General features: G+C 42.4%; 1 protein-coding gene across 11 annotated transcripts in view; it reads left to right on the forward strand.

Annotated features, from left to right (window-relative positions):
• The first annotated feature begins 353 nt into the window (after positions 1-353).
• Positions 354-16085, forward strand: part of MAGI2 (membrane associated guanylate kinase, WW and PDZ domain containing 2) — a 722750-nt gene continuing 707018 nt past the window's right edge. For 5 of the 11 annotated variants that reach the window (XM_027730036.2, XM_027730038.2, XM_039383526.1 and 2 more), the window contains exon 1: positions 358-919. In XM_027730036.2, coding sequence (XP_027585837.1) covers positions 619-919 — 301 coding nt within the window. In that variant the 5' untranslated portion in view covers positions 358-618. Of the gene's footprint in view, positions 920-16085 lie in introns of all 11 variants that reach the window. The other 6 variants (XM_039383530.1, XM_027730044.2, XM_039383532.1 and 3 more) reach the window with 3 other exon arrangements.

Consider the following 16085-nt stretch of genomic DNA (forward strand, 5'->3'; position numbering starts at 1 on the left):
GCGGGGCTCGCTGGCCGGGGCTCAGTGCGGGGCTCGGCCCGCCCGGAGCGGGGCTCGCTGGCCGTGGGGGCAGCGCCATCGCTCCCCCGGGAGCCCCCTCTCGGCCGGGGCCGGGCGGGGGTCGCCGCTCTCCCTCCCTCTCCCAGGGCGCCCTCGCCCCCCCGCCCGGGCCGCTCTCCGCCTTCTGCCGGCCGTGCCAGGCAGCCTCTCTCTCGGCCTTCACTACCGGGTCAGGCGAGGCGGGAGCGGAGAGGCAGCGCCCGCCTCGCTCCACCACCGACATCGACACCCCTCCTCCTTCTCCTCCCCGCGCCGCGGCCGTCCCCTCCCTCCCTCCCTCCCTCCTCCCCGCTGCCAGTTTCTCTACAACTAGTACATCCACGCGCAGGGTCCGGCCGCCGCGGCTGCCATGGATATCAGCTAAAGCCGGGCGGAGCGGGCACAGAGGCGCTCCCCGACCCAGCTCGCAGTCCCGCGGGGCCGCAACAGCGGCGGCCGCTCCCGCCCGCCCCGAGCCTGCCCGGAGGAGCCCGGCTGCCCCGGGGAGGGGGGCAGAGAGGGAGGGAGGGAAGAAGCACGGACCGCAGGGAGGGAGTCGGGCAGAGCATCCCCACGGCAATGTCCAAGGGCTTGAAGAAGAAAAGCCACTGGACGAGCAGAGTCCACGAGATCGTGATCGTGAGGAACCCGGAGGGACAGCTGGGCTTCGAGCTGAAGGGGGGCGCCGAGAACGGGCAGTTCCCCTACCTGGGGGAGGTGAAGCCCGGCAAGGTGGCCTATGAGGGCGGCAGCAAGTTGGTGCCGGAGGAGCTGCTGCTGGAGGTGAACGAGACCCCCGTGGCCGGGCTCACCATCAGGGATGTGCTGGCCGTGATCAAGCACTGCAAGGACCCCATCCGCCTCAAGTGCGTCAAACAAGGTAAGGCGGACACGACTCCCCCCTCCCCCTTTGCCCACCCCCTTGGGGGCCGGGGCAGGTCTGGGGGAGCTTGGGGGGGAGTAACTTTGTTGCTGCAGTTTGACTTTCCCCCTCCCCGCCGGAGCCGCCCCCTCCCCGGTCGCGGGGGGAGGATGCGAGCGGCGCTGCGCGGTACCCGCAGCCGGGCGAATTAAATGTGCGTCAGTGACAGCGCTTCGCCATGCCGGGGGGGGACGGACGGGGGGCGGCGGCGGCACCCCCTGCAGCCCCTGTCTCACGGGGACGGGGAACCGCCCGACACGGCCCCGGCCGCCCCTCCGACTGCTGCTGCCGAGGGCGCTGTCGGTGGGGCCGGAGCGGCCGCCGGGCTCAGCTGCGGAGCGGGGCTTGCCCTTGGCTTCGCCTCGCCCCGGCCGCTTCGGCGTGAGGTCAGGGGCTGCCGCCGCTCGCCGGGTTCCCTGGTGGCACCCAGGGATGGCTTCAGCATCTCTTAAGTGTCATTAACGGAAAAGTCATTCATTTGATCCCTGGTGAAAGCGATCGCTAATCCCAGGGAGCGGAAAGCTCAGAGCCGAGTGGGAGGACAGGCAGAAAGAAACTTTTGGGAGAGAACGGCTACTCTTGCCTCTCTTCTGTGTGTGTTTATTTTTGAAGTACTCTAAAAGGTTAATGCATTTCCAGGAAAGTCAGTAAAGACGCCACAGATGCTGTTTACGTGTTTGTTTCTGTCCTCTTTAAACTGTGCTGAGTTGAGCTCTCTGCAGCTGAACGCTCATGAGGAGGTTTCTGCTACCCCAGCAGCATTTCTAGAGTACGGGAGCTGCTCTGGGAACCGATTCTCTAGGTGCTCCTCGGCCATGGGTGGTGCAGCGGCTGTAGGCGTATCGCTGAAGTACGCATTCCAGCCGGGCAGCGAGCCCAGCCATTGAAAACTTGGGAATTTCTGCGGTGGGAAGTTTTTAGATGCCATACATCAGAGGCGCTTGTGCTCTGCAACTGTAGCCATCAGCCTGTGCTCAGAGGACACAGAGGAGAGTCCCTCTGACTTTAGGTATAATTTAATAATTGACGGTTTATTGTTTAAAGCATAATTTGTGATACTTCTGAATGCTTGAAGAATATGACAATTATTATTTTATCCAAACATGACAGAACCAGTAAAAAGAAATTGACTTCCACTCAGGTCTTCAGAATGTACTTTATGATATATTCTGTTACCTCATGAGGTCAAACCTCTAAATACAGATATGGTCTGGGATTTTTCTATTTGTCCTTATGGGTAAGTTGTGCAATGTGCTGTAGATCATATCTTGACAGTCAGGCAATGCAGGGAGACACAATAGTTCATGTGATAATGTGAAGATTAGAAAAGAGTATAATGGATTCTGTCTTGTCAGTATATTGCCATCTCTGGGCACCTTAGCACCAAGAAACCTGCTCTGTAGTTTCTTCTTTTTGATAATAATTGTAGTGTGAGTGGTCTTACTGTAACAGGATTCAAAGAGAAGCAGCAGTGGAAGTCTCAAGAAGATAAGGGTAGAATTGTCTGTTATTTAAATTCTTACTTTTTTTTTTTTTCAGAAATCTTATAGATGCTTTACAGTAAGGCAAATTTAAGGTTACTTTAAGTTACTATATGAAACAGTCTCTGTCCCACCTCCTTACTGTTCTTCTAATATTTCTCTTTAAGTCAAAGCAACCACCAGTGATTCATTAATGTGTGCACCCTTAATAAAGTTACCTGTCATATGTGAATTAGGGACATTAGTCAGGCCTTTAGTTTGGGAATTAGTGCAAGTTTCTGAATGAGACATAAAGGATGAATTCTGAATTTCACCTAATTTTAAATATTTATGTCTATATCTACATACATCTGAGGAATTTTGGTTACAATTTTGATGCAAGTTCTCAAAGCAACTGGCCAGATGACTGCGTGTTTGGAAATAACAGTTCAGCATAGATTCTTGGACTGAGAAAGACTTCCTGGCTGGAAGTCTTTCTTGTGCACCATCTTCCTTTACTTTGCCAAAGGGAGAGGCCTCCTGGATCCAACTTTCTATTTAAAAAAAAAAAAGTCAATGGTGTTTGCATTTTACTACCTGACTCCTCCTTCAAGCGTAAGCCAGTGTAGTCCCTCCACCCCTCGGTGACAAAGCACAGGCAGCAGGAATCTGCTCTACAGTAACATTACTATTCCCTAACAGTACTTTGCAGCAGTGTGTAGGAGAGAAAAGGCTGGGTAATAAAATTTTTATGTGTTTTTGTAACTTTTGTTCTCTCTTTAATTATAAAGCACCTTTAGTGTGCTGGAACAAGGTTAATGACTCCATTATCATTGTTTCCGCATAATTTATCAATGATATCTCTGTCAATTAGAGTAGCATGACCTTGAATGCACCATGTGACTGTAGCTGCTTCTTCAATGCTGCCTAGGAATGAAGTCAGAGAGAGAACTGTGAAGGTAGGACACAACTATTTATAATGCAATCCTTAAGAGACTGTGAGTATTTCTCTTGTTTGAAAGTTTTGACAATTCAGCACTGAAAATTCACTTGTAGGTGAAATCAGGGAATGGCCGATTCAATTTACAGGAATTAGCTTAGCTGTTTTGGAGTACAGAAAATAAAGGTGCTTTCATGATTTTTCATTATGTTGTGTTTGATTAAATACCCTCTCTTCAAAATAATTAAATACGTCATTGTTTATCACATTACCAGGCAAAATACTCCTTTTAAAAAGTCTGATAAAATATTGCTGGTTTATGTTAGCTGAACATCTTGAGTTAAAAAACCAAACATATAATGTAGGAGTTGCTGTATAGCATTAGGAGGAGTAAACTTCATGAAAAACTGTTTTGTAGTTCCATGATGTGATCCAACGTGAACTCTCCTAAGTGTGACACCTAATAAGTAAGGTTTTAATGCAGGAAAGTATGACTGTAAGAACCATTATTATTATTTAACCTTAATTGTAAGAGTTCACAAAGAAGTATTCCTTGGAGACTATTTCCTGTTTGGTATTTTTTTGTTAGTTTTTTGTCGGTTTTTTTTTTTTGTTGGTTGGTTGGTTGGTTGGTTTTTTGGTTGGTTGGTTGGTTGGTTTTTTTGGTGAGCCACTTATTGTGCTACTATTGGCAGAACCCCAGAGATTCTCCTGAAACACATGGAGTGAAATCTTGGTCCAACTGAAGTCAATGGTAAAGCTGTCCTTGACATCAAATAAAGAAGGCAGGATTTCCTCTGCAAAGTCCCATGCTTTTTTAAATATATCCCTTCCAATGGGAGAATTTTATAGGACAATTAGATTAGTTGGGCATATTGGAAATGTTCATTATGATCTTCTGCTCTCTCCAATGAAGAGAACCTTACACTGCTGTTTCTTAAAGGAATACTTCTGAATTTCAAATGTGTTTGGTTTTACATGCTGAACAGTTTGGATTAAGTACTGTCGTCTTCCCACAGATGCGTAGTTGTAAAAGTAGCGATGTGTTAAGGACAGGCATCTTTATTTGGATAAGTAATCACATGGGGAAGAGTCATGTGGGGAGCAATGTTGTCTCCAGTTCCATTCTCTGTTCATCACTGCTGTCTCAGATCCACAGTATGTTTCTTCATTAATTCTCATCAGTGGGCGACACAGGGCCATGTTGTGCACAGACTCCCTCCTTGAAGGGTTGCAGAAACAGCCCACTCAGTTGTACTGCATAAACCAGGATCTTTATTCTTTGTAGAGTTATAAACTTCCACAGATACCCTCAGCAGAATCCCAATGAACAGTCTGAAAACATGGATTTCAGAACTCAGGAGCATTGCAACAGGTTTTGCCCTGGAGCTGCTTCCTGATACATTTCCTTCTCAAGGAAAATGGTTTGGATGTACTATGTAACCAGGTGATCTGACAAACTAAACAATTTAATTTACTTTTAGAAGTATTTAATGAAATACGAGTAACACTGATACTTTGTGTGGACACTTTCTAATGTCTCAGATTTGACTCTAAATAATCAGACTTTAGGCTTCAACCCATAACACTTTAGCTCCTTATGCAAAAAGGCATTTAGTACACATAATGTAAGGAGGAACTTAAAAACAGTTTAATTTTCTCAATCCAATCATTTACTTAATAGTAAGCATATGCTAAAATGTTTTGCTGACTTGGGCATATTTTCAAGTGTCTTCCCAGTCAGGAGAAGATTTGGAGCCTCGTTAGGATGGATACAAGAGCAGCCAAGTTTGGGCAGACTGCAGGCCTGCATCCTCCACATCTTATTCCTGGTAGCTGCGACAATGGTTTCCCAGTGAAGACTAAAAGGACAGGAGGGTACTGTCCCAGCACTCACTGATTTGTGAGTAAGGGATTTAGTAGCCTTGTAGTGTTTTTTCTTAATGGGTTCATCCGTAAGCTTTGCAATTAAAACCTCGCTTAATTTTTTTCTTTAAAAGTCTGTGACAAGCCTTTTGACAGAGAAATACGGGAATACTGTGGTTTTCCACAGTTTTTGCCTGCACATGTAAATACCGCGTCAACTAGTTAAAATGTTAGTATTTTGCTACAGACTTTTTCATACACGTATTCCTATGTATAGTTATATTTTAAACTAATTTCTTTGGTTATTTGACGTCATAAATAATTCTCTTCTGTGTTCATTAAAACACTCTATGCATACAGATTGTCTTTTGATAGTTTTTATCCCTGGGTGTCAATATATACTATCTCTCATGATGGGAAAGTTGGGTAAAATTATCTTCGTGAGAAGAACAGTATTTTACAATTGAAGAAAGCTGCATGATTTTCCAGATTAAAAATATCATAAGGGTTTTGCAAAAAACAAACCCAGAGAACTCTGAAAACCTGCATGGTTGTACTTCTACTGTATAATGCATACATAGTATTTGAAACTAAACTGTACTTCAGACCTGTTTCTTTTTCCTAATTTTTGCTCCTTATAATTTTCCTAACTCTTGAAATTAAATTCAGAGTTCTTTTTTTACCATTACCTTATGCCATTCTTCTGCTTGTCCATCTTAATTTAAAGACCGTTGAAGCTGACTTCTGACTCGTGTAGCTTGCGTTTTATTCTTCAGCTCTTCCAGAGAGCTTGTGATGTTTCATGTCAGGAACTCTGTGTTCACTGGCAGTAGAATTATGTTCATCAGTCTTTTTCCTTCTCTGAGAATTACAAATGTGCCATTAAAGGATGGGGCCATGACTTGGTTAGTGCATCATTTCCTTGAAGAAATTAAATAATTGAGAGTGCTCTGCTTGGTTCTGTTGAGTCACATATGGCAAAGTTCATTTCATACTAACACTTGTCCATCTGTTGATACTGTTGACATCAAAGGAAAGTATTGGTCTGAGGGGGTAGAATTGTGTCTGACTTATTTTATGCATCCTATAACCTCACCTGCATTAATTCAACTTTTGCTTTCACTGTTCTTGATCTTCTCCTTGCTCCTTATAGATGAGGAGCTCCTTTCATGACATGAAGGAGTTGATAAATTATTCATCTTCATATTTTGTATACAAGAAGTAGTGTATACACAGAAAAGTGCTCCTTCAGAGGGGATTTATGGGAGGAGGTGGTCACAACTGTGATTTAGAAAGGGTGATGGAGAGGAAAGTGCTGCAATAGTTACAGAAGCAGATGTTTCTTGTTCTCTTCCTCATAGTGGTGTAAACAAATAAAATCCTAAACTTTTTTTTACTGAGGAGCATCAAGGCAAAGGTCAAAGTGCTATTGCTTGACTGTGCTAACATTCTGGAGTCATTTTTTTCTTAAATACATAGGTGTTTATAAATATGTGAGTATACATGTATATCTGGGTTGTTTTTTGTTTTTTTTTTTTTTGAGGCCGGTAGGAATTATTATGTGTAGGTTGAGAGTGTGTAAGAATTTGTGTAGTGTTGCTACAGTACTACTCTAGAATACTTTTGATATGAGTTTTGATGTATGATAGTTACACTGAACCCACTCAATCTGGTGGCCAAGAATGGCTCATGATTCTGCAGCAGGAAATAAAATGATCATAAACTTTGTAATAAGATTGACCAGATGCCTACCCAAGCAGGCACAGTCTAGAGTGCAGGGTTGGAAGGTATTGATTTCAGTAGCAAAGTGCCTGTCATTGGGTTTTGTTGTTGAATGTCATTGCAGTGCTGGCCTTAACTGAATTTTCTAAAGTCACAGAGGCTGTGATCCCAACAGTATCTCTTCAGCACACCTAATTTGTTACAAATCAGCTTTTTTCCAAGCTCATCTATCCAGCAAGAAGGTGTTATAGTTTTCTGGCCATTTTTACAGCTTTCTAACTGTAGGCTGAAACTACTCAATGGACAGTTGAATGGCAGACAGAAGCAAGAGAAAGGAAGATGCTAAAAGGCTTTAGGAGAAAAGGAAGATGCGAAAGGACTTTAACAGAAAATATTTAGTGTTCCTAAACTGGATTTAAAATCCTTGTTGGTAATTGATAATCTCTAAAACAGTACTTACGGTTTGAATGTTCTTTTAATATTAGCCTAAAAAGTCTCATTTATTCACACCTCCTGTCCATAATTTGGAGTCTTCACTAGAAGCTGAACTGAAAGAAGGCTGTTGTTTGTGTGTATCTGCCATGTATTTATCCTTTCTACAGTGTGTAAATGAACTACAAAGGCATTATTTCTGAACTCTTAGCACATGCAGATTGCTAGAATCCAGACGCTAATCAAAAGGTATGTTGCTGTCAACACAACACTACCAGGTGTCTTCTCATTCTTATATATGTTATGATTAGTAATATATGAATAATGCTGTTTCACTCTGCTTATCAGCTTCAGATGTTTCTCCTGGATGTCTTTGATTATTTCCACAATGCATGAATTCAAGACAAAAGAAAGTAAGACAAGGAAAAAAATGGAGAAAATAAATTTGTGCAAAAGTCCCAGGAAAAAAAATTAGAGATTATTAAAGTACAATATTGCTGGTTTTAGAAATCATGTGTTCTGTTGTATTCAAGAGAAATGTACAGCCCTGGGGAGATTCTCCAGCACAGGAAACCTGTATTTCCTATGTCTGTCTTAGTTTCTCAACATATACTGAAATCTAGAATCATTTAGGTTGGAAAAGACCTTTGTGGTGGACTACCAAGTCCACCACTAAATGATGTCCCTAAGCACGACATCTCCAGGGCTGGTGACTCAACCTTTTCCCTGGGCAGTTTGTTCCAGTGCTTGACAATGCTTTCAGAGAAGAAATTATTCCTAATATCCAGTCTAAATCACGTGACCCTGTGGTGCAACTTGAGCCTATTTACTCTTGTCCTATTGCTTGTTACTTGAGAGAAGAGACGAACTCGCATTTTGCTATAACCTCCTTTCAAGTAGTTGTTGAAAGCAATAAGGTTTCCCCTCAGCCTCCTTTTCTCCTGGCTGAACAACCCCAGTTCTGTCAGCTGCTCCTCATCAGACTTGTGCTCCAGACCCTTCACCAGCTCCGTTGCCCTTCTCTGGACATGCTCCAGTACCTCAGTGTCCTTTCTGTAGCGAGGGGCCCAAAACTGAACACAGGATGTGGCCTCACCAAGGCCGAGCACGGGGGGATGATCACTGCCCTGGTCCTTATGGCCACACTGTTGTTGATTCAAACCAGGATTCCATTGGCCATCTTGACCATGTGGGCACATGCTGGCTCATGTTTAGCTGGATGTTGAACAGCACCTGCAGGGCCTTTTCTTCTGGGCACCTTTTTGGCCGCTTTGCCCTCAGGCTGTAGCGCTTCATGGGATTGTTGTGACCCAAGTCACTTGTCCATGTTGAACCTCACACAATTGGTAATGGCCCATTGAACCAGCCTGTCCAGATCCCTCTGCAGAGGCTTCCTGCCCTTCAGGAGATGAATGCTCTTGCCCAACTCCGTATTGTCTCCAAAGTGACTGAGAGTGTCCATGATCCCCTCATCCAGAGCCTTGATAAAGATATTAAGCAGCCTTGGCCCCAATACTGAGTCCTGGGGAACCCCACAAGTGACCGGCTGCCAGCTGGATGTAACTTCATTCACCACAACTCTCTGGGCCTGGCCATCCAGCCAGATTTTTACCCAGCAAACAGTGCACCCATCTAAGCTGTGACCATCCAGTTTCTCCAGGAGAATGCTCGTCAAAAGCTGTCCCTCTGAAATACCCACAATTAACTCATTCCAAAGGGAAAAATAGCATTCCCACTTCTTCGTCTGAAAGCACGAGTTGTTCTTAATGCATCTGTTTCTTTCCCAAGTTCTCACAAAGCTTGTGAAACAAGTTTCTTTAAGAAACTGCTTAAAGTGGTGCTGCCTGAGAAGGGAGGGAGAAAAATATTTGTATAGGATGACTTTCATATGTGTGTGACCTCCCTACAGAAATGAAGATTTACCAGGTAGTGTTTAGTTACCACCCAGCCAGAACCATGTGCTGTGTCCCTTTGCTGCTGAGATAGCACCTTGACCTCCCTGGCTCACTTTCTGCATCCTTCTTCTCTGGTACTGAAACAGTTATGGTGTCATTGACCTTCAGAAGCAGTGCAGGACCATAAACACTTAAGTCATGACTGCGCTTTTCGTTTCAGATCTCTCACCTTGGGAAGCAAGGGCAAGAGTTTAGGGGTTCAAGACTATGTGAAAATGGAATTAAAAAGAAAGCGTACATGTGTTTTATGGTTTTTAGACAAGACAAATTGGCTGTGTCTGCTACCACAGAAAATCCATAGATGAAGTAATGCCTCCTTAGATTTCTATATAACATTTTTCTGACTCTTGAACCATCCTTGGTTCAGATCAGTGTACCTCATGGAGCTCCTCCATACACCTTCTTTACAAACCATGGAACCCTATCTGCCACCAATGTCTTTCTTTTTTGCCTGCTCCACAGCTTTTGTGCTACTGAAGCATCTTCCTGTGTCTCTGGAATTCACCTTGAACCTTTCAAGTAGTGTGTCTTTTAGGCCTGGCATTAGCAGCAACTAGTTTATTCTGCCTGTAAGATAAATCTACCCTCTGTGCTCGAGTTTGCTTCAGAAAGCATGCAGAAACTTGTTTTGACACAAAATTTTGGCATTCCATGATTCCAGATCATGCCTGTTCTGATGGGAGAAAGCCTGGTAATAACAATCTCCCATTGTCCGTGGTCTGGGAGATACGTGACACAGCCTTGACAACATATGGTAGTTTCTGTAGCCAGTGATGGCAGTCATTTCATTGAATTATCCAGAATTATTAAATGGTTCACAGAGTTCCCAGATTACCATGCTGGGGGCCAGGGTTTTCCTTTGGAAGTCTATTAGGTCAGATGCTGAGGACAAAATTAAGATCACTCACTCTCTGCAGTCATAGTGAGTTTGTTTGTTTTTAAAACCTCAGAAAAAAATATTGTGTCCTCAGTATGCAGGGAAAAAAAGGAAAAAACCATAGAAATAGATTTCATCATTATGAGTAGTGCTGATGCATAGCAGAACAACTGGAAAATAATAGTAGGAGTATAATGGGCAAAATTTTCTACACTGTATACTAGCAAGTGAATTGTGTAGCTGTGTTAATGTAACATTAGTATTCCAGAGTGGAAATTCTTCCTGCAAACAGGTACAAGCTGTCTTTTATTACTTATCTGTTTAATCTTGGTATCTTTATATCTCACATTGTCCTTGCATTTGTCAGAATGAAATGTGTGATATGATTTGTGAAATTGCGCATTTTACGGTGCTTTTTGTAATATAAAAAAAAAATCTTCCAGTTTGGTTTCCTTCATGCCAATCATGAATTAATCTGCATATTTCTAATAAAATATAGCCATTTCATAAAGCAACACCTAACTTGTCCTGCAGAAGCTGAGAGGAAACAAAAGTAGGGCATCAGGCTCATTCCAGACCATCCATTTCACATGTAAGTTCTTATAACACACACTTTTCTTTTTGCTTAAAATTAGACTGAAAACTGAGGAATGGTCCTATTTGTACCCCATATGAGTTATACTGAATAGTTTCTATCATGTTACATTCACATGGCTGGTGCTTTAATATGAAATGAAATGGCTGTGTTAGTTTCTGTTATTTCCTTACTAAGTCCTTCTTTGTGCTAAATCTGCATTAATAAATGTCACATAAGCCTCTCACACGCTTCCAAAATTGTATGTTAGTACAAACAAGGATTAATCCCATTATATTTTAATTCTCTGTCCTTGTTTTTTTTATAGGAACAGCATTTTATATTTCTAAGTGTTGCAGAGTCCTCCTGCAAGTTTAATAAGCTAATGGAGCACGTAGGTGCTCCCATCATGGAATCCTCACGGAGTGGGAAAGGCAGCAGCTGCTCAACTCTTGTATCAGACTGAGGGAGGAGGTGAACACTTCTTCAGTTTAAACTATTGAGTACTTTGGTTAGGTAAAGTGTAATTACCCCCCAATTTTCCTGCACAGCCACTACACTACTTATTTGCAAAACTCTCCTTGAAGCTCAGGTCTGCTGAGATGCCTGCTCTGCTCTTGATGGTATTAGGTGGTGCACTGTGACGCCTTCATTATGTTACAGTCATTACATACATTGTGTGTATATATGTATATAATAGAGTAATTGGTTTTGCTGGTATTTCTGGTTTCTCTTTCCATGTGGGTTTGTTATATCTGCCTGTTATCTCATGCATAAAGTCTGAAAACTTGTGGTGAGAGAAACTTACCGTCTTGTAACAATTAGCAGGACAGTTTCAAGTCGTGAGTCTCTCCATTCTGTGGCAATGTAAGGAAGTGTTCACATTAGAGTCTAACATAATGACTTTCTTGGTAATAGTTATTGGAAATATTCTGTCTCATTTTAACATTTGATCTGTAACTCAAATTAGTCGTATTTCAGTCTTGGTGATAGAAGCTGGAAGGTGAATAAAAGTTGAGCAATGTTTTTAGATTTAAGAGGATATACCTAGTTATTACTAATGTGGAGCTTTTCTTATTGGTAATGCTGGTCTATTGTCTCATGGTCTTTCTATTGCAGCTACTGCTAGTGAAGCCTATCCAAAAACCTTCAGTTATACTGTGTACACAGAATAAATTTCCTGAAGAATTTAGCTTTTCATTTTATCTGCTTGATTATATGTGGAAGAAAATTTCTGCCCTATAAACTTCTAGAAGAATTACTGGAATTTCTGATAAGCCAGTAAAAAGAGCTTTTTCAAAACTCGCTCTGTTTGGTCATTTTCCAGTAAAAAGAGCATAAAAGGTTTCAGGAAAAGAATGCATCACGGTACTGGAGGTTTTGTTGGGAAAATAAAGTAAAATCAAGATGTCGGGTTTGCTTAATTGAAAGTCAGTAAACAAAATATTAATTAAAAGGTCTTCTGGATTCATATTTATGTTGAGTATTTTTGTTATGCCTGTGATACTTATGTACTGAAATACTCGTCAGAACAGATGAACCCATAAAATTTAAAAATGCCTCCTTTAAATATGTGTGAAATAGTGTAGGGGCTTGTATACATTTAATATGACTTGCAGAAGTGTAACAGCTGCTTTGCCTTGATAGGCATTCAAGTCTGTGCATGTGCTTTAAGGGTAATAAAATTAATGTTTCTGAGTGTAAAAGTTGGAGAAACTGAAGATTTCTTTTTCGTATCTGAGAAAGCACCTCCTGCATGTGACTAGATTAGTACCAGTTGCTTCTAGAAAAGCGACAAATCCAGTTGGGACCCAACGGTGTTCTTTTGGGTCAATATTAAGTAGATTTCTAGTAAGTAATAAGCAACTTTGTCACCAATTGTTTTAGGAACTGGTTTCAGTGAGCTGCAGAATTCCTCCCTCTTAATCTGAACATTGCTGTCCACCTAGTGAGGAGGATGAGACATTAAAACAGAAGTCTTCACTTGTATCCCTTTAGACATTAATATTACTCTTGTTATTAGACTATCTGAATAGCTTTCAGATACTAAAAATCATTTACAAAAAGAGCTTATTCAGACTCCCCCAACAGGGAGTTATCCTTGATGTCCTCAGCTACCTCTGTGATTTCACTGTGAGGAAGGAAGCTGGCACTGCATAAAACTTCCTTGCATCTTTGGTCTCCTGACCTAAGCTATTAGGATATGGTTCTTAAAAACTCTTGGGAAATTGCTGAGTTTCACAATCACAATGATTATATTTTCATCCCGTGTGCTGTCCTTTTATGGTTATGTTTGTTTCTCTTTTTTGTAATGTTATTTAAAGCTTCTCAAGGTTTTTAGGAAGAAATGGTTTTTCTAAATATATATGGTTTATCCTTAGAACTTGTACTGTATTTCTGCAAGTAATGGCTTAGTTTTTTCATTTTATTCTTTAAAAAATTAATCTCTTACAGCATGAATGTTATTATTAGTCAATCAAGACAACTCAAATAAGATCCCACGGTGACAGGTACTACAAACTGGCAGTGAAAAACAGTCACTGCCCCAAAGGGTTTATGAAGGCTAATTAGCCACAGCAGATAGGTAGGAAAAGACAGAACCACACAGTGGTGAAGTGACTTGCCAGAAATCTCAGATCAATCAATAACAGAGTGAAGAACACCGCAATGTAGTTTAAAAGTCTGTGCAAGTGGTGCTGCATCCAAGTAAAGGCACACCACAAAAAACCACTCTCAATGAGGGGTTCAATGAGGATGTCTATTGATTGCTTGAGTAAAATATTTTTGTAGGTATTTGTTTTGTATTCCATGACTCCTTGTAAAGCAGAAGCTTTGTTAGTAACAAAAAAGCACAGGCATGCACAGGTCTCTGCAGATGAGAGTGTGATGGAGTGTTGTCTTCTAAAATAAAATGCGTTTCAGAAATATATTCAAAGTGGTAAAGTATAGGAAACCAAAGTAATATACATTTATGTATTTTAATGAGATGTTTATGTTTGTTTCCAGTGCTAATTGGACATGTAGGTACATCATTCACACTGTATAAGGCATTCATTAAAATTCTTCTGACCTGTTAAAGCCACTGCCTGACAAGTGGTAAATTTTAAATAATTCGTATGGGGTTTCTTTTGGGGTATTTGTTCCCCCAGCCACCCCCATTGTCTTTTTGTTTTAAAACCCTACTAATTTGTTTTGGAAATATGAAAAGTCCTACAAAATGTTACCATGACCAAAGTTTGGTTTGTGGAGTGACATGAACAAAACAGTAATTAAGAACCCAGTGGGAACCTCTAACTTTTCACCATGGTGGGAGACTTCAGATTGGCTTCCTCTGGATATGGCTTCTTTCAGAGCCCAGGTGTTGCTACCTTTTGACCCAAACTGGGTGGGTGTATTGGCATAATCCTAGATTTAGCCCAACTTGCAAGAAGTTAGGGCTAAGGTCTAGAGTTGTCTGATGACATCCCTCCAAATTACTGAGGAATCATGGAGAAGTGAGCCTGTCCTGATGTTTTGAGGACACCTGGTCATCCCAGGCAAGGCTCCCTTATGGCTGTGGCAGTGACGGTTACACCAAAGGTTACGCTTTGTGGCTCTGTGCTTTTGACCCTCTGTGGAGAGCTGTTGGTGCCTCTGTGCTTTCACCTCCTCTTTGGCATTGGTTTCTCATTTCTCGCTGAAAACTCTTTGCTCCCACTCCCCTTGGAGAGGCTGCTACAAAGGAATACCTTGCTTGTGCTGCTGGAGTACGTTTCATTATCTAGAAAGAAGGTCTCTGTTCTCCTCTTTCAGTGCTGGGGACAGTGTGGATTTAAAGCAGCAATGAGTGAGAGGTCAGGGCAGGATTTTGCCTTGCACAAGCAACATGACTTAGGTCTTGCTGAACACACCCTTCTTTTTCAGGAGAAAGGAGTTGTATGACATTAAGGGTGATGTCTAGCCGAGGTTCTGCAATTCTTTTTTTAATCCCTTTCTATGTACCACAGTACTTCTAGATCTTTTAAATAGAGCTGACACGAGCTAGTGCAGCCCATTCTGGATATGTGACCTGTTGAAAGTACTCATGTCTCCTTTTGACAGTCATGTAGTCCTGTTTGATATACAGCACCTTTCATTATGCAGTTAGTCTGATAGGACTTTGGTCCTGAAGTTGATCATGAGCACACTGTTGCCCTGTTTGCAGTATTAATTCATCATGGCTTTTTACAGGTGCAATCATTGGTAGATCTGAGGACAAAGGAAACCCTGAAAAGCTGATGTCTCCAGTTGATGAGCAGGGGCAGCTGGTTCACAGTGCATGGTGATGCTATGCAACAATTTGGTGCAGAAAATGTGTAATGTTCTCTGTGGCCAGTGTCACCAGGGAATTGGTGAGGTGGGATAGACTTGGCTCAGGCACCAGACTTAACAGTCCAAGAAAAGGTGTACTTGATGGAATAGCACTGGCATCACTCGCCTTCCAGGACCATCACCAGCTCTTTGCTGTCCTCAGGTCAGCCAGTGATCAGGCTGTTCAGGCATGCCAGGTGTCCTCATAGCAGGAGGTGAAAACAGCTGTGTTTGAAGGGTGCTGGGTGATTCTGCACTGTACAATACTGATTTTTTTCTTGTGCATGTGTGTGTGTCTCCCACTGTTATCAGTAGGATGGGATAAGTGAAGCTGCACAGATTGCTGGGCCCAGCCACATCCCAAAACAGATGACTGAGTAGTGGATAGCTGTCTGGGAGATACAGAACTTGAACTTGCCCTCTGGGAATGTTGTGTGGGGCACCATAAAGCTGTCCCTGAAGACAAACTTACAAGCAAGTGACCTGGATGGGCTCATAGTCTGACTTGGAGACCGTCCTGTGGAGCAGGTCTATATAATAATATCCTTGGTGCAAGACTACACTTGGGTAGGAATTCCTCAACTAATATTTGAAAGATTCCCTTCTTTCTCCATTTTATTTTTTAAAAGCACAAAATGAAACCAAATACCAACCAAGTGCTCCCTGCCGCTTTGCCTGGCCACAGGTTGCACACGATGAAAAGTGTCCTATCTACTCAATCACCAATTAGTTGCAGCTCTCCAGTTCCTATTCAGACGCCTTTCTAGCAAGAAACGACCCCATCACATCATGTTTATCTTTTAAGATCTGATAGATCACAGAATTAGTGTGGCATTGATCTGAATCAAAAGTTTATGCACATGTTTATTTACGTTTTGCCTAAAAACAGTGCTGTGTGTCACTGCTGAGAAGCCATTTCTGATCAAATCCAGGAGCAGCCAAACCTCTGTGTGTCTATAGCCATTCTAA

Source organism: Pipra filicauda, unplaced genomic scaffold (assembly GCF_003945595.2).
Source record: "Pipra filicauda isolate LSUMZ 115617 unplaced genomic scaffold, ASM394559v2 scaffold314_size1190085_pilon, whole genome shotgun sequence".
Taxonomy (NCBI): Eukaryota; Metazoa; Chordata; class Aves; order Passeriformes; family Pipridae; genus Pipra; species Pipra filicauda.